This window comes from Hyla sarda, chromosome 11 (assembly GCF_029499605.1).
Source record: "Hyla sarda isolate aHylSar1 chromosome 11, aHylSar1.hap1, whole genome shotgun sequence".
Lineage (NCBI taxonomy): Eukaryota > Metazoa > Chordata > Amphibia > Anura > Hylidae > Hyla > Hyla sarda.
Window position 1 is genome coordinate 87,241,850 of NC_079199.1, and position 27,393 is coordinate 87,269,242.

The 27,393-nt window shown below is 50.2% G+C and overlaps 1 protein-coding gene across 10 annotated transcripts in view; it reads left to right on the forward strand.

Annotated features, from left to right (window-relative positions):
• HORMAD1 (HORMA domain containing 1) overlaps positions 1-27,393 on the forward strand; it is a 124,876-nt gene that overhangs the window by 48,310 nt on the left and 49,173 nt on the right. For all 10 annotated transcript variants that reach the window (XM_056546525.1, XM_056546522.1, XM_056546526.1 and 7 more), the window contains 3 exons: positions 11,929-12,074; positions 12,559-12,809; positions 20,757-20,823. In XM_056546525.1, coding sequence (XP_056402500.1) covers positions 11,929-12,074; positions 12,559-12,809; positions 20,757-20,823 — 464 coding nt within the window. The remainder of the gene's footprint in view (positions 1-11,928; positions 12,075-12,558; positions 12,810-20,756; positions 20,824-27,393) is intronic.

The window sequence follows — 27,393 nt, forward strand, 5'->3', positions numbered from 1 at the left end:
AAGGTCAGCCTAGGGGTGGGAGCTGTGGTCCTGATATGAGGGACATGGTAGACCCCTTTGGAGAAGGCTGTCTTAACAGTCTTAACAGCCAAGAGAGTTGTGATGGTGGGAGTGGGATCTCTGTTTTAGGCAAATAGTAAAATAATTTTTTGCACAGTTTTCAAGAAATTAATCTGGAACCTTAGTCTAAAACTTAGTCTTAAGCAGCCATGCCTTTTAGCATAATCTGCCATAATATTATAAACATATAGAACAGAGATAACAGAAGTAGAAAGTTCACAATGCTATCACTAGCGGCTTATGATAGCAATTGCTGTATTAGAAGCATAACTTAGATCAGGATTTATGGTATGCTATATAAAAGGGGAAACAAAAAACTCAAAGGCTTAAAATAGAGGATACCTACTAGTCTCAGTCCTTATGAAGATCTCTGTCAGTGGTAAAGGCACATGAGGAGGAATTTTTATTTGCTCAGTTTCTTGTGCTGTGTGGCATCAGAATGCAACTTTTTTTTCGGTAAAAATTAAAAAGTTGCATTTTATAAATTCAGCACATAATATACACATATATTCAGCATATGCGAAAGTCAGTGTGAGTCTCATATTAATAAATTTTTTATTTTACTCAATCTGTTTACTCATATTTTTAATTTTTACCGCCAAAAAATTGCATTCTGATGCCACACAGCACAAGAAACTGAGCAAAATTTTGCGACAATTCAAAGCAAAATACATAGCCCATAACAATGATAAATTATCTGCATTTCAGAGCCTTTTTCTTTTCCGTTAATGCAGGATCACCAACTGGATGGAACTGGTTTAGAAGGCTTATGTTGTGCAATGTAGACGATGTGGACCAGGCTGAAGCCATGGTCACACAGCGTAAAATATGCAGAATGTCCATCCGGAAAACATTAAACATTCTGCACATTTAATTAATCCAGCGGGCTTCAGGACCACTCCGAAATGCAATGTCTCATAGATAGCAATGCGATTCCGAGCAAAATCCACAGAAAGAATAGACATGTCCTGGATGCTGGAATTGGGATTTCTACGGCAGGAACATGCAGAGAAAATCCCATTTTGTACATAGTGCAGCAGAATCCATTTGAAATCAATGGGACTCAGCTGCAGCGGAATGTCCGTGGAGAATATTCCTGTGGAATTCTGCATAGACATTAACCCATGTGAACATATCCTAAGAGAGAATAGCCCCTTGCTCCACTAGCTGAGCAATGCCCCTTCATGTGTATTAGTTCACCTAAATACTACTTCACATGTACCAGAGCTAAGTTTGACATTGGGATGATGAGATTTGATATCTACAGCATGGTTACCCATACCATACAATACAATTTACTTGATGTAAAACAACCAACAATTTTAGTTTTATTACATTTGTATATGTTCCATATCTTCCCTGTATCCTTAAAGGGGTACCCGGTAGAAAACTTTTTTTTTTTTTTAACTGGTGCCAGAAAGTTAAACAGATTTGTAAATTACTTCTATTAATAAATCTTTACCCTTCCTGTACTTTTTAGCAGCTGTATGCTACATAAGAAATTCTGTTATCTTTCAATTTCTTTTTTGTCTTGACCACAGTGCTCTCTGCTGACACCTGATGTTCGTATCAGGAACTGTCCAGAGCAGGAGAAAATCCCCATAGCAAATTTATGCTGCTCTGGACAGTTGCTGATACGGCATCAGGTGTCAGCAGAGAGCACTGTGGAAAAGACAAAAAAGAACAGAATTTCTTATGTAGCATACAGCTGCTAAAAAGTACAGGAAAATCTGTTTAACTTTCTGGCACCAGTTGACTTATGAAGACCTAAAAAAATGTTTTTGATGATAAGGGGGTTGTTGAAGAGAGCAAACACATGCTGTTTAGCATGAGTTGGTACCATTTTTAGGTGATTTAGCACAATATTGCTTTACCTTTAGAGCATGCTACTTTTTTTTTGCATAACATATAGTAAATTTCTGTTTATAGGGGTACCCCGCTCACAGACATCTTATACCCTAATCAAAGAACCCCCTGCAATCTCAGTGCAGCACCCGTCATTCTAAATAGTATTTTAATTCATTGGAGGGGCGTGACAGCCATATGTAAGTTACAGATATGCAGCACTTGTGCCGTAAGGCCCCCTCCTATAAACATTAATGGAGGGGTCGTGGTGTGACATCATGAGGGGGCGTGACGTGATGTCATGTCTCCGGTCGTAGAAACCCAGTGTTCAAAACATACTGTTTAGAATGACGGGTGCGACGCGGGTGCTGCATTTCTGTAACTTAAATATGGCTGTCACGCCCCTCCCTTATACATGAATTAAAATACTGCTTAGAATGCTGGGTACGGCACGGGTGCTGCACAGATAGGGGATAGGGTGCCTTTGAATAGGGGATAGGGTGCCTGTGGGCAGAGTACCCCTTTAACCCCTTAAGGACCACAGGTTTTTCCGTTTTTGCACTTTCGTTCTTTCCTCCTCACCTTTTAAAAATCATAACCCTTTCAATTTTGCACCAAAAAATCCATATGATGGCTTATTTTTTGCGTCGCCAATTCTACTTTGCGTCAATCAGTCATTTTACCCAAAAATCTATGGCAAAACGGGAAAAAAAATCATTGTGCGACGAAATTGAAGAAAAAACGCCATTTTGTAACTTTTGGGGGCTTCCGTTTCTACGCAGTACATTTTTCGGTAAAAATGACACCTTATCTTTATTCTGTAGGTTCATACGATTAAAATGATCCCCTACTTATATAGGTTTGATTTTGTACTTCTGTAAAAAATCATAACTACATGCAGAAAAATGTATACGTTTAAAATTGTCATCTTCTGACCCCTATAACTTTTTTATTTTTCCCACATATTGGGCGGTATGAGGGCTAATTTTTTGCGCGTGATCTGAAGTTTTTATTTTTGTATTGATCGGACTTTTTGATCGCTTTTTATTCATTTTTTCATGATATAAAAAGCGACCAAAAATACGTTATTTTGGACTTTTGAATTTTTGGGCACGTATGCCATTGACCGAGCAGTTTAATTAATGATATATTTTTATAGTTCGGACATTTACGCACGCGGCGATACCACATATGTTTATATTTATTGACATGGTGTTTTTTTTTAATGGGAAAAGGGGGGTGATTTGAACTTTTATTAAGGAAAGGGTTAAATCACATTTATTAACTTATTTTTTTACACTTTTTTTTTGCAGTGTTATAGCTCCCATAGGGACCTATAACACTGCACACACTGATCTTACACCCTGTTCACTGCAAAGCCATAGCTTTGCAGTGATCAGGGTTATCGGCAGTCGATTGCTCAAGCCTGAATCTCAGGCTTGGAGCAATCAATCGCCGAGGGGACACGCCGGAGGCAGGTAAGAGGACCTCAGCTCATGTCCCAGCTGATCTGGACACCGCATTTTCACTGCGGTAGTCCCGATCAGCCCCGCTGATCACTTTCGGTTTAGACTCGGCTTTCAACTTTGAACGCCGCGTCTAAAGGGTTAATTGCGTGCGGCGCCGCAATCGCTACTGCGCCCTATTAGCCCCGGGTCCCGGGATCAGATACATGCCGGGACCGACCCGCGTGACCCCGCGTTATATCACGGGAGCTGGCCAAGGACATAAATATACGTCCTTGGTCGTTAAGGGGTTAAGTTACCATAGTCATAAATAGAAATGTTTTTTTCTCTATTGGCTCCATTGGGGGACCTAGACCATGGGTGTATGCTGCTGTCTCTAGGAGGTATGACACTATGGCAACAAAGAAGTCTGCTCCTCCCAGCAGGATATAACCGCCTCCAGGCTGTCACGGATCGGCAGGCTGGAGGTGGATCCTCTGTGTCAGAGAGGGTTTGGCGAGGACCGTGTCGGTGGACCGGTTCTAAGTAGCTACTGGTTTTCACCAGAGCCCGCCGCAAAGCGGGATGGTCTTGCAGCGGCGGTAGCAACCAGGTCGTATCCACCGGCAACGGCTCAACCTCTCTGACTGCTGAGATAGGCATGGTACAAGGGATAAGGCAAGAGCAAGGTCGGACGTAGCAGAAGGTCAGGGCAGGCAGCAAGGGTCGTAGTCAGGGGCAACGGCAGGAGGTCTGGAACACGGGCTAGGAACAAACAAGGGAACGCTTTCACTAGGCACAAGGGCAACAACATCCGGCAGGGGAGTGCAGGGGCAGTGATCAGATATAGCCAGGGAGCAGGTGGAAGCCAATTAAGCTAATTGGGCCAGGCACCAATCATTGGTGCACTGGCCCTTTAAGTCTCAGAGAGCTGGCGCGCGCGCGCCCTAGAGAGCGGAGCCGCGCGCGCCAGCACATGACAGCAGGGGACCGGGACAGGTAAGTGACCTGGGATGCGATTCGCGAGCGGGCGCGTCCCGCTGTGCGAATCGCATCCCCAACGGCCATGACAGTGCAGCGCTCCCGGTCAGCGGGACTGACCGGGGCGCTGCAGGGAGAGAGACGCCGTGAGCGCTCCGGGGAGGAGCGGGGACCCGGAGCGCTCGGCGTAACAGTACCCCCCCCCCTTGGGTCTCCCCCTCTTCTTGGAGCCCGAGAACCTGAGGATAAGACTTTTGTCCAGGACGTTGTCCTCAGGTTCCCAAGATCTCTCCTCTGAGCACTCAAGTACAAAGGGTCCAAGATAACGTGGTCCGAGATTAAAACTGGGGACACGGAAGCGGATATACTTGGTGGAGAGCCACACAAAAACAGGGGGGGTTCTTCGTTTTCCTTCGGCAAGCTTCTTCACCCGGGATGAGGCTAGTATGAGGGATTTAAGAGTCTTTTCCCAGATGGTGGCGAAGCCCCGGAAAACCTCATCAACAGCGGGCACACAAGAAGGCGTGGGGGTGGGGAGGGAGGGAAGAGGGTCAAGCCCGGCACGGGGCAGAGTGTCAACAGGACGGGAGCCGTGAGGAGGAGACACAGCATAGTCCAGACAGGCCTTGGGGAGGCCAGGTAAAGGGGGAGACACAGAGGCTTGACTGACGGGACTGGGAGCAGACGTGAGGCACTTCCTGTGGCAAGAAGCACCCCAGCTCCCGATCTCCCCGGTGGTCCAGACAAGGGCAGAAGATGGGGGTTGGAGCCATGGCAGACCGAGGAGGACTTCAGAGGAGCATTTGGGCAAAACAAAAAGTTCCATGCTGAAGAGCAGGGGTTCTGTGCGGTAACGCACAGTGCAGTGTAGAAGTAAATCTTCTTTCTTCCTGCGGCGAGTCCTCTCTTCAGGGGTCAGGCGGGACCGATCCACTTGCATAGCCTCCTCGGCGGGAGGCACAGGGGTGGATTGCAATGGATACTGTAAGAGAGGTGCTCCGGGCGGTGTGGCACATGGCAGGGCCTTCCCAGGCAGGAGACCACGGTAGAGTCTAGAGTCCTCATCAAATTTGTCCGGCAGGGACAAGCAGAGGTTAGGAGCGGCCGGTTGCTGCGGAGGAGTTGCAGGAGCCGGCGGAGGAGATGGTTGTTGCAGCTGTAGCTGTGACTGAAATTGTGACTGAAGCTGCTGTAGCTGCGACTGGAGTTGCTGTGTCATGGTGGTCAAGTAAGCCAGCTGGTGATTTCGTTGGGTGATCTTTAGGGCTTGCTGGGCGATCACCGTGGAAATGTCGGCAAGACTTGACAGCGGCACCTCAGCGGAATCCATGGCCGGATCTACTGTCACGGATCGGCAGGCTGGAGGTGGATCCTCTGTGTCAGAGAGGGTTTGGCGAGGACCGTGTCGGTGGACCGGTTCTAAGTAGCTACTGGTTTTCACCAGAGCCCGCCGCAAAGCGGGATGGTCTTGCAGCGGCGGTAGCAACCAGGTCGTATCCACCGGCAACGGCTCAACCTCTCTGACTGCTGAGATAGGCATGGTACAAGGGATAAGGCAAGAGCAAGGTCGGACGTAGCAGAAGGTCAGGGCAGGCAGCAAGGGTCGTAGTCAGGGGCAACGGCAGGAGGTCTGGAACACGGGCTAGGAACAAACAAGGGAACGCTTTCACTAGGCACAAGGGCAACAAGATCCGGCAGGGGAGTGCAGGGGCAGTGATCAGATATAGCCAGGGAGCAGGTGGAAGCCAATTAAGCTAATTGGGCCAGGCACCAATCATTGGTGCACTGGCCCTTTAAGTCTCAGAGAGCTGGCGCGCGCGCGCCCTAGAGAGCGGAGCCGCGCGCGCCAGCACATGACAGCAGGGGACCGGGACAGGTAAGTGACCTGGGATGCGATTCGCGAGCGGGCGCGTCCCGCTGTGCGAATCGCATCCCCAACGGCCATGACAGTGCAGCGCTCCCGGTCAGCGGGACTGACCGGGGCGCTGCAGGGAGAGAGACGCCGTGAGCGCTCCGGGGAGGAGCGGGGACCCGGAGCGCTCGGCGTAACACAGGCCCTGAGGTAATCAGTTTTAAGCTTAGTGTCTAAGGAGGTGGACATGGTCTGGAGTTCTCTCCAGACCAGGTCTTATGTTTTATTATTTTCCTAGTTAGGGAATGTGTTAGATTTTTTATTCCATTTTCTTTCCTGTTTTCAGGTGGGGACTCAGGAACTGCGGCTCACTGTTTCCCCATTGCGAGTAAGGGGGCACAGACATTGCGTATATGCGCTGTTCACCCCCTCTCGCCAATTGTCAGCGCCAGGGTTTGTACCTCATGGGTCTGGGTCTCCCTGCTCGCCTCCCTGGCACATTGTAGCCCGGCATGATGCAGGTGATAAAAGCTGGCTGAAGACTTCATAGGAAGACTTCATGAGGTAAGTTCTTCTGACTGAGGTGAGTATATTTCCCTTTCTCCTTAGGTGCAGATTTGCAACATCTGGAGACCCTCAGTTTTTGGCCCACCTTCTCATGGGTCTAATGGGGCTGGCCTGGACAGGGGGTCCTTTATTAAAAACTGGGGTGAGCAGTGGCAGTTTGAATGGGAAACTTTCTACACTTTATTCTTATATATGTGTGTGTGTGTGTGTGTGTGTGTGGAACGACTGTGTGTGTGTTTTTACATTGAAGCGGCTGACAGCCGCAGCGTTCTCTATGCGTGCGCTCTGAGCGCCGGCTTACTTTCACTTTCGGCAGCAGATGCTGTCGGCGGCGTCTAGTCCGCTCAGTTCACATGTGCGCTCGGGGCTTACTTTCACTTTCGGCAGTGGCTGCTGCCGGCGGCGTCTAGTCCGCTCAGTTCACATGTGCGCTCGGGGCAAGGAGCGGGCGCCATTTCAGGACTTTTTGTTAATACTTCGAAGCTTATCTGGGCGCGAACTGTGCACCAATCAGCGCTGTGCGCGCGATTATGGTGGCAGGGGCCAATCAGCGGTGCCCCCTGCTCCTAACACGCCCCCCCCCCCCCCTTGCTATGGCTGGCATTTCTCCTCTCTGACTGCTGGAGACCACCACGGTTCGAGTCCCGGGGTGGGACAGAGTGTTACAGTGTTGTGGTTTAATTTTTAAAATAGGTCCATTGTGGTCTATGGGGATCTCAAGGCATGTGAAACAGTAAAATATGCAGACTGTATCAGCAACACAGTGAAATGGAACACAGTCTTGGGTGAGAGAGGCCCAGAACGGCCTCCCTCTAAACAGTTAACTGAAGTGTTAGCCACTCCTTTACTCTGTTAATACTGTAACTCTAAACTGCCTGGTTCTGCTGAACCACTTGTTCTGCCTGCTCCACTGCTCCCCCAGACCCCCCTGCTACTCTACCCCGGTTGTTCTTCCAGACCCGGTGGGTTCGGCCGCCCCTCCAGCCTGGGTTCCCTCCCTCTCCCAGTCTATATCCGACTTGGCTCAGGTCTCCCGTTATGTGGGACTGCCTTGGAGAGGCCCTTCCTACACCAGCCCTCCGGAGGGTCCTGCTCTCCCCCTATTCTGACGCTCTCGTCAGATCTGACTCATCCCCCGAGTCTTCTGGCAGGCATGGGCGCTCCCCTCGCAGGCATCGCCCTGTTACTCCGACCTGTAGCAACCGTCGCTCCTCTAGAGAATGCTCCCAGGGTTGCCGCTCTGGCTCTCCAGACCTGCGTACCAGGTCCGTCTCTCTCTCTTTCAGGGCCGCCTCACATGTTCCCATTCACCTGGAGAACTTGTGGAAGAAGTTCTGAGTTGGCCTCCAACTCAGAGGACCGCACAGATGTGCCTATGTCGTGTACTCATTGGTTGCGGCCATAAGAGACACCTTCCAGCTTAAGGACCCAGAAACTTCGGACATGGTCCAGAAGTTTCTTTTCATCATGTCCGACCTCTTCCAGGGATGCCTCACCTCGTTCCCATTCACCTGGAGAACTTGTGGTTGAGGTTTCTGATTCGGCCTCCGACTCAGAAGACCGCACGAATGTGAGTGATGTGGTGTACTCAGTGGTTGCGGTCATAAGAGACACCTTCCATCTAAAGGACCCAGGAACTTCGGACGTGGCTCCAGAAGTCTCCTTTCTTTGTGCTCGACCGGCACTCAAGACTTTCAGCTCTCACGCTGAATTTTACGCCCTGCGGGTATCCGCCGGAAGTCACCCTGACAAGAAGTTTCAGGAAACGAAGAAGGTTCAAGCGCGGTATTCCTTCGCCAAGGACCTCATTGCTCGGTGGACCTCCTCTTCAACTGTGGATCCGCCGGTCTCCCGCCTCTCTAAGGGGCCTTCCCGGCTGTTGGCTGATGCGGCTGCCTTCAAGAATCCAGCGGACATGAAGGTGGATATTTTGGCAATCTCTGCCCTTGGGGCAGCAGGTTCTTCCTGCTTTTGCTTCTGCCTGGGTATCAAAGGCCCTTTTAGTATGGTCTTCCAACTCCGCCAGGGTAGTCTTCAAGATCCCTCCGGAGGATTTATTTAATCTAGCTCTCTGATGCTCTGCAGCCAGAGTTTTTTCTGTGTTCTGCTTCCATGTGCAGCCACTGTGCTGCCTTTACCACAAGCTACCTGGTAGCCACCATCCCTTCATGTGGCTTTAAGCCTGGAATGCGGACGCCACCTTCAGGAAGCGAGGCGATGGGCAGAAAAAGAGTTCTTTATTACCTCTGGTGAGGCTCACAGAACCACTTTCCGTCGTAAGTTCTCCTTCCGGTTCTGCGGACCTTTGGTACCAACAAAGGGTACGAACAAAGGGTTCAGCCATACGCCTTCATGGGAAAATGGCTCCTCATTCCGATCCCATTCCTCCCGTAGGTCGGCTATCCTTTCCGGCCGTTTGGCAGCCCCATCGGGCACCCGTAGGCCTTCTTCGGCCTGAAGGGTTGCCCCCACCCGCCGACCTCTCTCGGGTGGTTGGTCGCCTCTCACCCTCCGGTATGCCTGGACATGCAGCTTCAGGGGAACGTTTTTAGAGGTTTATTCCAACCTCTCTGTGGTCTCCAAGAAAGGCGTTTCTGTTCGCCCGTGGAGGCCGTGCCATTTGCCCAGTTTCACCACCGACCTCCTCAACTGGTGATTTTCTTCCGGTGTGACAGGTCTCCATTGTCTCTCGGCTGCAAGATTGTTCTCTCTCGTCAGTCTTGTTGGTCCCTTCTATGGTGGCTTTGTTTTCCCCTTCATTTTTTTCAGGGGTGTTCCTCCCTGTCCATCCCTGCCAATCTGTCAGGCTGGGGAGGTGTTTTCAGGGACCACCCGGTCTGGGGTCTTGGCCCTCAGAAGCTTTTTCCCCTTCAACATTTTGGGGCATAGGGCAATTCTTTCTTTGCTTGCTTCTTGGGAATTTTCCTCCTGGGCGGAACTCAGGTTTCCGGCCATCTCAGTTATCTTCAGTCTGGCCGTCTCTGGGATGTGATTTTCTCGGCCGGTCCTCAGTCGTCCAAGGCCACTGGTCGCTACATCCAGAGGTGTTTGCTGTGATCTGCAACCCCTGGGGCGCTCCAGGCGTGGACCTCTGCTTGTCCCGCCACAACCGAAGCGTTCCTCTCTCTTGGTCGAGCCTTGCCCTACCTTGTCTATTTGGTGGTCGGGCTTTGCCCTACCTTATCTGTTTCCTCCCTTTCTTCGCTTTTTGGGGTCTTGAGGAAACTCAGTGGGACGTTTCCGCCATTCTAGTGGCCCAGTCTGGGCCCGGCGGGCGTGGTACATCGTCATGGTCAGGCTCCTGAACGACTTAACGTTGCGCCTTCCCTACCGTCCAGACCTCCTATGTCAGGTCTCCTTTACCACCCCTATTACCGTCTCTGCTTGACGGCGTGGCGGTCGAGACCGTGGTTATGAGAGCTGCGGTTTCTCTTCCGAAGTCATTTGCAGCATGTTCAAGGCTCGTAAGTCCTCCTCGGCAACAATTTACCACCGTACCTGGCGGTCTTCTTTTAGTTGGTGTGAAGCTCAGGTCTGGTGCCCTGTTACCTTTTCGGTTTCCCGTCTTCTCTCTTTCTTGCAGTCGGGATTGGAACTGGGGTTGTCTCTCAGTTCCCTTAAGGGTCAGGTTTCGGCCCTTTCTATTCTTTTCCAGCGTCCTCTGGCTTCTAATTCTCATGTCCGGACCTTCCTTCAAGGAGTGGCGCATGCTGCCCCTCCTTATTGGTCACCTTCTTCCCCTTGGGATTTGAATCTGGTTCTGGGGGTACTCCAAGGTGAACCTTTTGAACCCCTTGGGGAGGTGTCCCTGCGCCTCCTTTCTTGGAAAGTGGCGTTTTCATGTTGTTATTTCCTCCATTCGGAGAGTGTCTGAATTGGCAGCTCTCTCCTGCTGTTCTCCGTTTCTGGTGCTTCACCAGGACAAGGTTGTCTTCTGGCCAGATCCTTCCTTTTTGCCTAAGGTTGTTTCGGCCTTTCATCTCAATGAGGACATTATTCTTCCGTCCTTTTGTCCGGTCTGCCATTTCTGAAGCCTATCGCTGTAGGGGGAAGATTCCTCCCTTCAGGGTTGTGGCTCATTCTACCCATTTCTGTTGGGGCATCCTGGGCTCTCCAGAACAAAGCCTCGGCCTCACAGATTTGCAAGGCGGCTACTTGGTCGTCTTTGCACACTTTCTCGAGGTTCTACCGGGTTCATACCTTCACATCGGCTGATGCTAGTCTGGGCCGTAAACTGCTGCAGGCGGCACAGCCGTCTGTCTGACTGATTATCTGTCCACCCAAGGGACGGCTTTGGTACGTCCCACGGTCTGTGTCCCCCAATGGAGCCGATAGAGAAAAGGAGATTTTTAACACTTACCGTGAAATCTCTTTCTCGAAGGATCCATTGGGGGACACAGCTCCCGCCCTTTTGGGTTTCTCTTTGGTTCTCTGTCCGAGGGTGTGTTCAGTTATGTCTTTTCTTCTGGTTCTCGGACAGTTCGTGTTTTTTCCTTGACCTGTCGGTTCTCTCCTATTGCTCTGGTACTAAGAATAAGTACAAAAGAAAGGGATGGAGTAATAAATTGATAAAAATATATTATGACTTTATTAATAATTCATTACATTATAAAAACAAGAAAAAACATCATAAAAAGGGAAAAGCCAACTTGTGGTGGAAAAGAGGGCGTCACTCCAGGAGGTCCACAATGTAAACTATAGTATTAGACACATTTCATAAATTGCGCTACTGCTCATTCTATTGAGCAATCCCATAGAGGATATACCTCAACAACTATAAAGTGCTTAGAGACAGTATACATACCAATAAATAGAATCAAAGTGCAAATTGAAGAGGGACCGCTTGAGAGACGCCACCCCAACGTACGTTTCGGGTTGTCCTTCGCCCTGGGGGTGGTACTCTGGCTCTGGTACTAAAACTGATTACCTCAGGGCCTGGAGGCGGGTATATCCTGCTGGGAGGAGCCGACTTCTTTGTTGCCATAGTGTCATACCTCCTAGAGACAGCAGCATACACCCACGGTCTGTGTCCCCCAATGGATCCTTCGAGAAAGAGATTTTACGGTAAGTGTTAAAAAATCTCCTTTTTAACCATGTTACTTGTGAGACTATATAATTTTACAATAAAACTGGCTGTTTATGCTCCTCATTAACTCTTAAAATACTTTTTGTTTGCAGCGATAAAGGAAACATTGTGTCTGCTTGCACAGATTTCAAGAGATCCAGCATTATGCTGGTTCGCAAACTGTACATTTTGATGCAAAATTTGGGTCCTCTGCCAAATGATGTCTGTCTAACTATGAAACTGTTTTATTATGATGAAGGTAATGATTTCACTTTTAACCACATTGCTGTTTTCAAAAGCTGCATGCTAAAAATTTTTGTTGCACTCTTAGTCCCCTTACAAGACTTATAAAGTGTACTTGTGTATATATTCTATAGAGCAGTTCTCTATCTTGTGGCCATATTGGTGTATCACACTGTCAGTTCTATACTACAAGGGCTACATATCACAAAACCTTTATTTACTCACCTATTACTCCAGTGGGTATCAGCTGGAAATGCTGTACTGGGCCACCTCATTGTCATGCTAGGTAATGTACCCTGGGCATTTGAGCCTCATTTACATATAAACAAAAAAAAGCTTTTATCTCCATGCTGAATTCTGATGAGAAGCCTTCTCTAGTGTTTAGGCTTATTTACACCACTGCTTTACTACTAACATGTCTGCTTTAAATAAATAAACAAACATAGTTTATGTATATTTTAAATTTAATTTCTGGATTACTTTTGCCTTGCTATTTTCAGTTACACCAATGGACTATCAGCCTCCAGGCTTTAAAGAAGGAACCTGTGAAGGCATGATGTTTGAAGGAGAACCCATGTATCTAAATGTGGGTGAAGTGGCTACACCTTTTCATACCTTAAAAGTTAGGGTTACTACTGAGAAAGACAGAATGGAGCACATTGAAATGAGCATACTAAAGGATGCAGAAAACAAATCTCCCATACAGCCCATTGAGATGGATGTGGACGAGGCTAAAGATACAGGCAATATGGTAAGTAGAACACGACAAATTATAGATTAAGGCTGGGTTTACCAAGTGAGTCCTCCATGGGACGGATACATCAGCAAAATGTCAAAATGGGATTATTACGTTTACTCCCATGTATTTCAACGGCCCAAGCGTAGTCACTACTTCTGTTCAAGTCATTATATGAGCATATATACGTGTTTTGTCTTGGAGTCAATAGTATGGAATGCTGCACTTTTGAGTCCAAGAAAAAACACATATATGTTTGGAAAATGACCCGAACGTAATCACTAGCTAATTACATTCAGCCCATTGAAACCATTGGGACCAATGTTTGTCCATGCACAGTTATATTTGCATCTCACTGACATATCTGTATGACAGAGGGCGCAGAGAGGGCACAAATGTGATGTGAACACATCCTTACAAAAAACCTTATAAATAAACAGAAGATAATAATACATATTTATCCTACTGCAGGAATGATCCGAAGAGAGGATGGGAAAACCATTCCAACCGACGTTTCCAAAGTCATTGCAAAGACAGTCCTATGTTTATGTCAGTCTGTTATCTTATCCTATAGACAGACCTTTCATTATATACGGTAAACCAGGACTTTTTTAAAATAAGGGCTCACAACAGAGACCAAGATGAAAATTTTTAATTGAAAATAATAATAATAATTTTCCATTGATCTGTGTCCTGAACTCTGTATAACATTATTCTCTTGCCTGAAATAGAGGTCACTGTACATTTATTTTGGTGTGTGTAACTGCAAATTATATAAAGTTACATCCATTTATTGGCACAGGCACAGCTCCTGTCCCCTCACCATCCACAGCAGGAACCATCTGTACTACAAAGCTGGGCTCCCACTGTGTGGCCTGACAGTAAGGGGTTTTCCTTCACCACACAAACATTTTTATTATTGTAAAAGTGTTAAAAATATATCCATATATGTTATAATAAAGTATAATAAAGTGAAAAAAAATTTAAACCACATGGTGAGTAATATAAGAATGGTAACAGACAGCCGCTGCACTGCTTTTTTTTTTTTTTTTTTTTTGCTTTTTTAAAAATCCCTAAGAAGTAATAAAATATTTTTTTTCTATCGGCTCCATTGAGTGACACAGACAGTGGGTGTATCTTGCTGTCTCTAGGAGGTGTGACACTATGGTGACAAAAAAAAGTAAGCTCCTCCCAGCAGGATACACCCGCCTTCAGGCTCTGAGCTAGTCAGTTTAAGCTTAGTGTCTGAAGGAGGTGGACGTGGTCTGGGTTGCTCCAGACCAGGTCTTCTGATTTTTTTGTTTTCCTAGTTAGGGATGTGTTAGTTTTTTATTCCTTTTCTTTTCTGTTTTCAGGTGGGGACTCAGGGACTGCGGTTCCCCGTTTCCCCATTGCGAGTGAGGGGGCACAGACATTGTGTATATGCGCTGTTAACCCCCCCCCTCGCCAACGGTCAGCGCTTGGGAGGTACCTCACGGGTCCGGGTCCCCCTATTTCCCTGCTCGCCTCGCTCGCGCATAGCAGCCAGGCGTGATGCAGGTAACTAAACCTGACTGAAGACTTCACTGAAGACGCCAGTAGGTAAGTTCTTCTGACTGAGGTAAGTACTTTCCCCTTTTTTCTCCATAGGTACGGACTCGCAGCAGCTGGAGACCCCCTGTTTTGGCCCACCTTCAGTTTTTGGGGCTAGCTTACAGGGGCTGCACTTTATTTTTGGGGGAGCAGTGGCACCTGAAGGGACATCATATATGGGGCACTTCACTTATGTGTGTGTGTGCTTGGTTTGACTACGTCCACAGCGCCTTATTCCGGCACTCCACTTATGTGTGCGTGTGTGTGTATGGTGTTACTTCGTACACAGCGCCTTATATGCGGCTGACAGCCGCGGCGCTGTCCTGGGCCGGGCGCTCTCAGCGCCGGCTTACTTTCACATTGTCGGCAGCGCCTTATACGCGGCTGACAGCCGCGGCGCTGCTATGAGCCCGGCGCTTCAGTGCCGGCTTACTTCTTTTCTCCGGCAGTCTCTGCCAGCGTTGGCCGCCCGCTCTATTCCCCCGAGCGCACAAACGGCCGACAGGTGCACTCGGGACAAGGAGCGGGCGCCATGACAGTTCTCTTCGGCCGGTCTGTAGCTCCGCCCACAGGGCTGGGAGCGATCAGAGGCGCGAAGCAGCCTCCAATCAGCGCTGTGGGCGCGATTTTCAGTAGGAAGGGGTCAGTTACTTCGTGCCTTGCTTCAGGCACGCCCCTCTCTTTCTATTGGCTGGCCTGTTTCTCTCTCTAGCTGCACAGCGCGAGTCTCCTCACTGCAGTTGACAGGGGACACAGACTAGAGTGAGAAATCTCCCTTCTTTTCAAACATTATGTCCGTACCCAGAGCTGTTCCTCCCTCTAAACAGAGACCTGGAACTTCAGTGACTTACTATCTCTGTAAGCACTGTAATACCAAGATGTCTGGCTCTGCTGAGCCCACTTGTCCTGCCTGCTCCACTGCTCCCCCAGACCCCCTGGTACCCCCTGATGCCCCTTCAGTCCCGGTGGATCCAGCCGCTCCCCCAGCCTGGGTTTCTTCCCTGACCCAGTATATGGCTGACTTGACCCAAGTCTCCAACTCGGTGGCTGAGGCCTCCCGGGAAGTGGTGTCCGCCTTGAAGGGGTCTTCCCGGCGCAGGACCTCTGGAAGGGCTCGCTCCTCGTCTCCACATACTTCACGCTCTCACAAGCATCCTAGGGGTGCCTCATCTGACTCTTCCAATGAGTCTTCAGGTAGACGTTAGCGTTCCCCTCGTGGGTCCCGCCCCCGGTCATCTGGGCACAAACGTCGCTCCTCCAGAGGACGTTCTCGGAGTCGCCGCTCTGCCACGCCAGAGCCGCGTACTCGGTCAGAGTCGCCCCCCTTTAGGACTGCCTCTACTCATTCTCATTCCCCTGGTGAACTGGTGGACGAGGCTTCCGAGACGGCATCTGACTCAGAGGACTGCCCGGACTCAGTTGCAACGGTGAACTCTTTGGTTACAGCCCTAAGAGACACCTTTCACTTATAGGACCCAGGATCTTCGGATGTCAATCCAGGAGTATCCTTTCATCGTGCTAAGCCAGCACCTCAGAAGTTCGGCTCTCACGCTGACTTTGACGAAATCCTGGAAACCGCATGGAAACATCCAGACAAGAGGTTCCCGGGAATCAAAACAATTCAAGATTGTTATCCATTTGACAAGGTCTTTGTCACGAAGGTGGTTTCTCCTCCCTCAGTGGACCCACCAGTTTCCCGAATCAATAAGGCGACTACACTGCCTCTGGCAGATGCCGCTGCCTTCAAGGATCCCACAGACAAGAAGGTAGAATCCTTAGCAAAGTTTGCCACGGAAGCTGCTGGCTCTTCTTCCCATCTTCGCCTCCACATGGGTGTCCAAGGGCCTGTCGGAGTGATGCCAAAAGCTCCATCAGGATATCTTAGCGGGCTTCCCCCCCCCCCGGAGGATCTATCTGCTTTGGCTCTCCAATGCTCTAAAGCTGGGGATTTTCTGTGCGCAGCTTCCATGCAGGCAGCCCGTTGTTCTGCCTATGCTGTGGGTCATCTAGCGGCTCTCCGCCGCTCTATGTGGCTTAAGGCTTGGAATGCGGATGCCGCTTCCAAAAGATCTCTCACTGAGCTTCCCTTTTCGGGCGGCCATCTTTTTGGCAAACGCCTTGATGAGATTATCTCCGAGGCAACGGGAGGTAAGAGTTCCTTGTTACCTCAAAATAAGGCTCGCCCTACTTCCCAAAGGAAGTCCTTTTCCTTTCGGTCCTTTGGAGCTCCAGCTCCAACAAGGGGTCCGGGCAGGCGCCCTCGCGGGACAAGAAGGCTCCCTCGTTCCGGGCTCGCCCCCGTCTTGGAAGTCGGACTCCAACCGGTCTGGCTGTTTTGCACCCAAATCAGGCAACCGCAAGCCCACTTCTGCATGAAGTGAGGCCCCCACCCGCGGTTTCTTCTCGGATGGGAGGTCGTCTCTTACTTTTTCGAGACATTTGGACCTCTCACATTCAAGACTCTTGGGTCAGGGACGTGGTGTCCAACGGTTATCGGATCGAATTTGCATCCCGTCCGAGGGATCGCTTTTTTCGCTCCCGGGCCCCCCGGTCTCTGGCGAAGCAGTTTCGAGCGGCTCTGCTTCTCCAGGGGGTTATTGTTCCTGTTCCTCCAGGGGAACGGTTTCGGGGTTTCTATTCAAATCTTTTTGTGGTCACCAAGAAGGACGGTTCTGTGCGTCCAATTTTGGACCTCAAGCGTCTCAACCATCATCTTCTCATCCGCCACTTCCGAATGGAATCTCTCCGTTCGGTAGTGGCGTCCCTGAAACAAGGGGAGTTCCTTTCATCTGTGGACATCAAGGATGCCTACCTCCATGTGCCAATTTTTCCGGGCCATCATCGGTTCCTCCGCTTTGCGGTTCCAGAGGGGCACTTTCAATTTGTAGCCCTCCCCTTCGGTCTAGCCACCGCTCCTCGGGTCTTTACAAAGGTCCTTGCGCCGGTGATGGGCCTGTTACGGTCAAGGGGAATCTCCGTGATACCCTATCTGGACGACCTTCTCATCAAGACTCCAACCAGGGCCCAGACTCTGGAGAATCTGGACGTCACTCTCCTCACTCTGACTCGCTTCGGGTGGATGGTCAACCAGGACAAGTCTGTTCTCCGTCCTACCCAGTCTCTAACCTTTCTGCATTTTCACTTCGACACGACCTCTGCCCGAATTCGTTTTCCGCCAGACAAACGTCTGACTCTCCGGTCGGGGGTCCGCTCCCTTCGGACCCAAGTATCAGTCTCCATCCGCACTTGTATGGAAGTCCTGGGCCGGATGGTGGCAACTATGGAGGCCGTACCTTTTGCCCAGTTTCATTACCGCCCCCTTCAACTGGCGATTCTCTCTCGGTGGAACAGGTCTCCTCTGTCCCTCGATCGTCAGATTGTTCTCCCTCTCAGGGTCCGTCAGTCTCTGCTCTGGTGGCTCCGCTCCCCCCTTCTTCTCCAAGGGCGGTCGTTTCTTCCCCTTCACTGGCAGGTTGTTACAACGGATGCCAGCCTGTCGGGCTGGGGTGGCGTGTTCAGGGATTGGACGGTTCAGGGACTCTGGTTTCCCCAAGAGACCCTCCTTCCGATAAACATATTGGAATTACGGGCGATTCTTCTTTGTCTTCTTCATTGGGAGTCCCATCTTCAGTCCCGTCCTGTCCGCGTTCAGTCGGACAATGCCACGGCCGTGGCGTACATAAATCGTCAGGGCGGCACTCGCAGCTCGGCAGCCATGGCCGAGGTGACCACGATTCTTTCCTGGGCGGAGAGCAAGGTTCCGGCCATATCGGCAATTCACATCCCGGGGGTGTTCAACTGGGAAGCGGACTTCCTCAGTCGGTCCTCACCCGACCCTGGCGAGTGGTCTCTACATCCAGAGATCTTCGCCCAACTCTGCTACCTCTGGGGCATCCCGGACGTGGACCTCTTCATGTCCCGGCACAATCAGAAGGTCCTTCCCTCAGGCTCTGGCCGTGGACGCCCTAGTGATTCCTTGGGCAGGGTTTGCCCTACCCTATCTGTTCCCTCCTCTTCCGCTTCTTCCCAGGGTACTGAGGAAGCTCAAGGCAGAGGGCGTCCCCGCCATTCTGGTAGCCCCAGATTGGCCCCGAAGGTCGTGGTACGCCGACGTAGTCAGGCTCCTGGACGACTCTCCACTGCGCCTCCCGCTCTGTCAGGACCTGCTCTCTCAGGGTCCTCTTTGCCACCTCAATTTACAGTCGCATTTGACGGCGTGGCGGTTGAGACCGCGGGTTCTCTTCCCAAGTCATTCGCACCATGCTCAAGGCTCGTAAACCCTCCTCTGCAAGGATTTACCACCGTACTTGGAAGTGTTATTTTCGTTGGTGTGAAGCTCAGGACTTCTCCCCAGTGAACTTCTCTGTTCCCCGTCTTCTCTCCTTTTTGCAGTCGGGGTTGGAACTAGGGTTGTCTCTCAGTTCCATTAAGGGTCAGGTTTCGGCCCTTACTGTTCTTTTCCAGCAGCCCCTGGCTTCTAATTCTCATGTCCGGACCTTCCTGCAAAGAGTGGCGCACGCTGCTCCTCCTTATCGGTCTCCCTCTCCTCCTTGGGACTTGAATTTAATTCTGAGTGCCCTCCAGGGTGCACCCTTTGAGCTTCTTAGAGAGGTGTCTCTCCGCCTCCTTTCTTGGAAAGTGGTGTTTCTGGTGGCTATCACCTCCATCCGTAGGGTGTCTGAATTGCCAGCTCTTTCCTGCCGTTCTCCATTTCTGGTGATCCACCAGGACAAGGTTGTTTTCCGGCCAGACCCTTCCTTTTTACCTAAGGTGGTCTCGGCCTTTCATCTCAATGAGGATATTGCCTCCCGTCATTTTGCCCGGCTCCTTCTCATCCTAGGGAGCGCTTACTGCACAAGCTGGACGTGGTTCGGGCTGTTCGGTCTTATCTCTCCATCACTTCTTCGTTTCGTCAGTATGATTCCTTTTTCGTCCTTATGGAAGGTCGTGGCAAGGGACAACCTGCTTCCAAGGCCACCATTTCTAGGTGGATTCGGTCTGCCATTTCGGAAGCCTATTGCTGTAAGGGGAAGATTCCTCCTTTCAGGGTTGTGGCTCATTCCACGCGGTCTGTTGGGGCATCCTGGGCTCTCCAGAATAGAGCTTCGGCCTCGCAGATTTGCAAGGCGGCTACCTGGTTGTCTTTGCACACTTTCTCGAGGTTTTACCGGGTTCATACTTTCGCATCGGCTGATGCTACCCTGGGGCGTAAAGTGTTGCAGGCGGCAGTGGATCAGCCGTATGCCTGATTACTTATCTGCCCTCCCAAGGGACGGCTTTGGTACGTCCCATTGTCTGTGTCCCCCAATGGAGCCGATAGAGAAAAGAAGATTTTTTAACACTTACCGTAAAATCTCTTTCTCGAAGGATCCATTGGGGGACACAGCTCCTGCCCTTTTTTTTTTTTTTTTTTTTCCTTGGTTCTCTGTCCGAGGGTGTGTTCAGTTATGTTCTTTCTTCTGGTTCTCGGACAGTTTGGGGTTTTTCCTTGACCTATTGGTTTCCTCCTATTGCTCTGGAACTTAAACTGACTAGCTCAGAGCCTGAAGGCGGGTGTATCCTGCTGGGAGGAGCTTACTTTTTTTTTTTTATCACCATAGTGTCACACCTCCTAGAGACAGCAAGATACACCACTGTCTGTGTCCCCCAATGGATCCTTCGAGAAAGAGATTTTACGGTAAGTGTTAAAAAATCTCCTTATTCAAAGATTTATATGTACCCCACAACGATTTTGCGAAACCATACAGCTACATGGAAAAGTGGATAAATAAAATATGGCTTAAAGGGGTACTCCAGTGGAAAAGGTATTTTTTTTTTTTTTTAAATCAACTGGTGCCAGAAGGTTAAACAGATTTGTAAATTACTTCTATTAAAACATCTTAATCCTTACAGGACGTATCAGCTGCTGTATGCTCCACAGGAAGTTCTTTTCTTTTCTAATTTCTTTTTTATCTGACCACAGTGCTCTCTGCTGACACCTCTGTCCATGTCAGGAACTGTCCAGAGCAGGAGAGGTTTGCTATGGGGATTTTCTCCTGCTCTGGACAGTTCCTGAAATTATCATATGATGGGATTGCTTTGGCACCCAGAGTAATATTTTGCAGCTTATTTTCTTTTTTGTTTATTTAATTTACTCAGAACTGTCGTAATTTCATGTTTATTTATAGACTGCATTTGGCAATTGTTTTTTAATTGAGCTCCACATTTATTGAAAGCTGCATTTCTGTGACTTAAATACTGAAACCTGGTTATTATCTTCCTGTTTCTGTCTTGAAATTAGATTTCTGAAGCTCATTCTGTTCTTCTAAACAAAAAGCAAAATCAATAAACTGAAATGAAATCTGTTGCAGGAAGAATAAACTGCTGTATTTTCTTTTTGCCTCCATAAAGGATGAGACGCTTTATAACGATTCTGTTGATTATGAGAAAAACGACATTACATGTTTGAAGTTTGACGGTAAGAAGCGCAAATTAGATAAATATCCTTATGGTGCCTGCTTTGTTATCGGGGTGACTTGTGCAAAGATTTTTTTTTCTTTGCAGAATTCCAGCTGTATGAGAAAATATTTTGTATTCAATGATTAGTTGAATTCTTTTTATTCCATAGCTGGATTTGTGTTGGTTTTCACTATAAAATATGAGACATTGGCTAATGAGCTAGTGCAGTATTTTTGTAGTTGTAAATCACCATAATGTGCATCTAGGTCTGTTAACTGAGTTCTGTGTTTACTTGTAAATATATTTCCCTTAGATTGGATAAGAACAGATTGTTTTCTTCCAACCCAAATAAATCTCATCCACTGTTCTATTTTGCTCCTTATTTGCCTAATCATTTTCTATTTAAACAATTAGACAATTAATATTGTACCAATAGGCATGGCATAAATACTCAGTACAAATAACACCATGTGTAATAAAATAGACTGAATTCATGCAAAATCATATTTATTAGGAGGGTAAATTGCTGCCTTCAGATCTAAAGAAAGCAAAATTACAGGTAAGAGAAATTTTCACTTTCTCTATCGGCTCCATTGGGGGACACAGACCGTGGGACACAGACCGTGGGTGTATGCTGCTGTCTCTAGAAGGTGTGACACTATGGTAATAAAAAAAATCGGCTCCTCCCAGCAGGATATACCCGCCTTCAGGCCCTGAGCTAATCAGTTTAAGCTTAGTGTCTGAAGGAGGTGGACATGGTCTGGAATTCTCCAGACCAGGTCTTCTGATTTTTTGTTTTTCTAGTATAGGGATGTGTTAGTTTTTTATTCCTTTTTCTTTTCTGTTTTCAGGTGGGGACTCAGGGACTCCGGTTCCCTGTTTCCCCATTGCGAGTAAGGGGGCACAGACATTGCGTATATGCGCTGTTCACCCCCCTCGCCAACGGTCAGCGCCTGGGTTGGTACCTCATGGGTCCGGGTCCCCCTATTTCCCTGCTCGCCTTGCTCGCGCATAGCTGACTGAAGACTTCACTGAAGACTCCATTAGGTAAATTCTTCTGACTGACGTAAGTACTTTCCTCCCTTTTCTCCTTAGGTACGGACTTGCAACCTCTGGAGACCCCCTGTTTTTGGCCCACCTTTCAGGTTATGGGGCTGGCTTATACAGGGGCTGGACTTTTATTCTGGGGAGCAGTGGCATCTCAGGGGGCATGTAATCTATGTTTTACATTGGGCACTTCACTGTATGTGTGTGTGTGTGTTTCTTGCGACTATGCCCGCAGAGCCTTATATGCGGCTGTCAGCCGCGGCGCTGGTACGGGCCGGGCGCTCTCAGCGCCGGCTTACTTTCACTTCTCCGGCAGCGCCTTATATGCGGCTGATAGCCGCGGCGCTGGTACGGGCCGGGCGCTCTCAGCGCCGGCTTACTTTCACTTCTCCGGCAGCGCCTTATATGCGGCTGACAGCCGCGGCGCTGGTACGGGCCGGGCACTCTCAGGGCCGGCTTACTTTCACTTTTTCCGGCAGTCTCTGCCGGCGTATAGGCCGCCCGCTCTATTTCCCCGAGCGTATATGCGGCTGACATGTGTGCTCGGGACAAGGAGCGGGCGCCATTACAGCTTCTTCTCGGCAGTCTATAGCTCCGCCCACAGGGCGGTCGGAGCTCTTCAGAGGCGCGAAGTAGCCTCCAATCAGCGCCATGGGCGCGATTTTCAGTTAGGAGGGGCCAATTAGTTAGTGCCTCTGCTTCAGGCACGCCCCTCTCTCCCTATTGGCTGGCCTGTTTCTTACACACTAGCTGCACGGAGCCGAGTTCTCCTCACTGCAGCTGGCTGGGGACACAGACTAGGGTGAGAAAGTTCCTGTCTCTTTTCTCATTATGTCCGTACCCAGCGCTGTTCCTCCTCTAAACAGAAACCTGGAACGTCAGTGACTTATTTTGTCTGTAAGCACTGTAATACCAAGATGCCTGGCTCTGCTGAGCCCACTTGCCCTGCCTGCTCCACTGCTCCCCCAGATCCCCTGGTACCCCCTGATACCCTTTCGTTCCGGTGGATTCAGCCGCTCCACCAGCCTGGGTTTCTTCCCTGACCCAGTATATGGCTGACTTGACCCAAGTCTCCCGTTCAGTGGCTGAGGCCTCCCGGGAAGTGGTGTCCGCCTTGTAGGGGTCTTCCTTGCGCAGGGCCTCTGAGAGGGCCCGCTCCTCGTCTCCACATACTTCACGCTCTCACAAGCGTACTAGGGGTGCCTCGTCTGACTCTTCCATTGAGTCTTCAGATAGACGTGGGCGTTCCCCTCGTGGGTCCCCCCCCCCCCCGTCATCTGGGAACAAACGTCGCTCCTCCGGAGGACGTTCTCGGAGTCGCCGCTCTGCCACGCCAGAGCCGCGTACCCGGTCAGGGTCGCCCCCCTCCAGGACTGCCTCTACTCATTCACATTCTCCTGGTGAACTGGCGGACGAGGCTTCTGAGCCGGCATCTGACTCAGAGGACCGCTCGGATTCAGTTGAAACGGTGAACTCATTGGTGACAGCCATAAGAGACACCTTTCACTTAGAGGACCCAGGATCTTCGAATGTCACTGCAGGAGTATCCTTTCATCGTGCTAAGCCAGCACCTCAAAGGTTCAGCTCTCACGCTGACTTTGACGACATTCTGGAATCTGCATGGAAACATCCAGACAAGAGGTTCCCGGGAATCAAGACGATTCAAGAACGTTATCCGTTTGACAAGGACTGTGTCACTAAGGTGGTTTCCCCTCCCTCTGTGGATCCACCAATCTCCCGGATCTCTAAGGCAACTACACTGCCACTGGCAGATGCCGCTGCCTTCAAGGATTCCATGGACAAAAACGTAGAATCCTTAGCGAAGTTTGCCTCTGAAGCAGCTGGCTCTTCTCTTCTTCCCATCTTCGCCTTGATATGGGTGTCCAAGGCCCTGTCAGAGTGGTGCCAAAAGCTCCATCAGGATATCTTAGCGGGATCCCCCCCAGAGGATCTATCTGCCCTGGCTCTCCAATGCTCTAAACCTGGGGACTTCCTGTGCGCAGCTTCCATGCAGTCAGCATGTTGTTCTGCCTTTGCTGTGGGTCACCTAGTGGCTCTCCGCCGCTCTTTTGTGGCTTAAATCTTGGAATGCGGATGCTGCTTCCAAAAGGTCTCTCACTGAGCTTCCTTTTACGGGTGGCCATCTTTTTTGGCAAGCGCCTTGGTGAGATTATCTCTGAGGCAACGGGAGGTAAGAGTTCCTTGTTGCCTCAAAATAAGGCTCGCCCTACTTCCCAAAGGAAGTCCTCTTCCTTTCAGTCCTTTCGGACCTTTGGCTCCAGCAAAGGGTCCGGGCAGGCGCCTTCACGGGACAAGAAGGCTCCCTCGTTCCGGGCACGCCCGTCTTGGAAGTCGGACTCCAACCGGTCCGGCCGTTTTGCGCCCAAATCAGGCAACTGCAAACCCACTTCTGCATAAAGTGAGGCCCCCACCCGCATTTTTTCCTCGGGTGGGAGGTCGTCTCTTACTTTTTCGAGACATCTGGATCTCACACATTCAGGACTCTTGGGTCAGGGACGTGGTGTCCAACGGTTACCGAATCGAATTCGCCTCCCTTCCGAGGGATCGCTTTTTTCGATCCCGGTCCCCCCGGTCACCTTCTCTGGTGAAGCAATTTCAAGAGGCTCACCAGTCTCTGCTTCTCCAGGGGGTTAGCGTTCCCGTTCCTCAAGGGGAACGATTCCGGGGTTTCTATTCCAATCTTTTTGTGGTTCCCAAGAAGGACATTTCTGTGCGATCAATCCTAGACCTCAAGCGTCTCAACTGTCATCTTCTCATCCGTCACTTTCGAATGGAATCTCTCCGTTCGGTGGTGGTGTCCCTGGAAAAAGGGGAGTTTCTTCATCGGTGGACATCAAGGACCTCCATGTGCCAATATTTCCAGGCCATCATCGGCAGCTCCGCTTTGCGGTTCCGGAGGGGCATTTTCAATTCGTAGCCCTCCCCTTCGGTCTGGCCACGGCTTCTCGGGTCTTTACCAAGATCCTTGCGCCAGTGATGGCCTTGTTACGGTCGAGGGGAGTCTCGGTGATACCCTACCTGGACGACCTTCTCATCAAGGCTCCAACCAGAGCCCAGACTCTGGAGAATGTGGACGTCACTCTCCACACTCTGGATTGCTTCGGGTGGATGGTCAACTGGGACAAGTCAGTCCTCTGTCCTACCCAGTCTCCAACCTTCTTGGGACTTCGCTTCGACACGGCCTCTGCCCGAATTTGCCTCTCGCCGGACAAATGTCTGGCGCTTCTGTCAGGGGTCCGCTCCCTTCGGACCCAGGTCTCAGTCCCCATCCGCACTTGTATGGAAGTCCTGGGTCGGATGGTGGCAACTATGGAGGCTGTACCCTTTGCCCAGTTTCATTACCGCCCTCTTCAACTGGCGATTCTCACTCAATGGGACAGGTCTCCTCTGTCCCTCGATCGTCAGATTGTTCTCCCTCGCAGGGTCTGTCAGTCTCTGCTCTGGTGGCTCCACTCCCCCATTCTTCTCCAAGGGCGGTCATTTTTTCCCCTTCACTGGCAGGTTGTTACAACGGATGCCAGCCTGTTGGGCTGGGGTGGCGTGTTCAGGGATTGGACGGTTCTGGAACTTTGGTTTCCCCGAGAGACCCTCCTTCCGATAAACATATTGGAATTACGGGCGATTCTTCTTTGTCTTCTTCATTGGGAGTCCCGGCTTCAGTCCAGTTCTGTCCGCGTCCAGTCGGACAACGCCACGGCCGTGGCGCACATAAATCGACAAGGCAGCACTCGCAGCTCAGCAGCCATGGCCGAGGTGACCAAGATTCTCATCTGGGCGGAAAGCAAGTCCCGGGACCCTCAGGCTCTGGCCGTGGAAGCCCTAGTGATTCCTTTGGCGGGGTTTGCCCTACCCTATCTATTCCCTCCCCTTCCGCTCCTTCCCAGGGTTCTGAGGAAGCTCAAAACAGAGGGCGTCCCCGCCATTCTGGTAGCTCCAGATTGGTCCCGAAGGTCGTGGTATGCCGACGTAGTCAGGCTCCTGGACGACGCTCCACTGCGCCTTCCGCTCTGTCCGAACATGTTCTCTCAGGGTCCTCTTTGCCACCCCAATTTACAGTCGCTGCATTTGACGGTGTGGCGGTTGAGACCGCAGTTTTGAGGGCCCGTTGGTTCTCTTCCCAAGTCATTCACACCATGCTCAGGGCTCGTAAGTCCTCCTCCGCAAGAATTTACCACCGTACTTGGTGGTCTCCCCGCCTTCTCTCCTTTTTGCAGTCGGGTTTGGAACTGGGGTTGTCTCTCATTTCCCTTAAAGGTGAGGTTTCTGTCCTTGCTATTCTTTTCCAGCGGCCCCTGGCTTCTAATTCTCATGTCCGGACCTTCCTTCAAGGAGTGGCGCAGGCTGTTCCTCCTTATCTGTCACCCTCTCCCCCTTGGGACTTGAATTTGGTTCTGAGTGCCCTCCAGGGTGAACCCTTTGAGCCCCTTAGAGAGGCGTCTCTCCATCTCCTTTCTTGGAAAGTGGCGTTTCTTGTTGCTATCACCTCCATCCGGAGGGTGTCTGAATTGGCAGCTCTCTCCTGCCGTTCTCCGTTTCTGGTGATCCACCAGAACAAGGTTGTTTTCCAGTCAGATCCTTCCTTTTTGCCTAAGGTGGTTTCGGCCTTTCATCTCAATGAGGACATTGTCCTCCCGTCTTTTTGTCCTGCTCCTTCTCATCCTAAGGAGCGCTTACTACACGGATGTAGTTCGGGCTGTTCGATCTTATCTCTCCATCACTTCTTCGTTTTGTCAGTGTGATTCCTTTTTCGTCCTTACGGAAGGTCGTCGTAAGGGACAACCTGCTTCCAAGGCCACCATTTCTCGGTGGATTCCGTCTGCCATTTCGGAAGCCTATCGCTGTAAGGGGAAAATTCCTCCTTTCAGGGTTGTGGCTGATTCTACCCGTTCTGTTGGGGCATCCTGGGCTCTCCAGAATAGAGCCTCGGCCTCGCAGATTTGCAAGGCGGCTACCTGGTCGTCTTTGCACACTTTCTCGAGGTTCTACCGAGTTCATACTTTCGCATCGGCTGATGCTAGTCTGGGTCGTAAAGTGTTGCAGGTGGCAGTGGTTAGGCCGTCTGCCTGACTGCTTATCTGCCCACCCAAGGGATGGCTTTGGTACGTCCCACGGTCTGTGTCCCCCAATGGAGCCGATAGAGAAAAGGAGATTTTTGTTTACTTACCGTAAAATCTCTTTCTCGGAGGATCCATTGGGGGACACAGCTCCCGCCCTTTTTGGGGTTTCCTTTGGTTCTCTGTCCGAGGGTGTGTTCAGTTATGTTTTTTTCTTCTGGTTCTAGGACAGTTTTGGTTTTTTTCTTTGACCTGTTTGTCTCCTCCTTAAACTTAACTTAAACCTCCTTAAACTTAAACTGATTAGCTCAGGGCCTGAAGGCGGGTATATCCTGCTGGGAGGAGCTGACTTTTTTATTACCATAGTGTCACACCTCCTAGAGACAGCAGCATACACCCACGGTCTGTGTCCCCCAATGGATCCTCCAAGAAAGAGATTTTACGGAAAGTAAACAAAAATCTCCTTT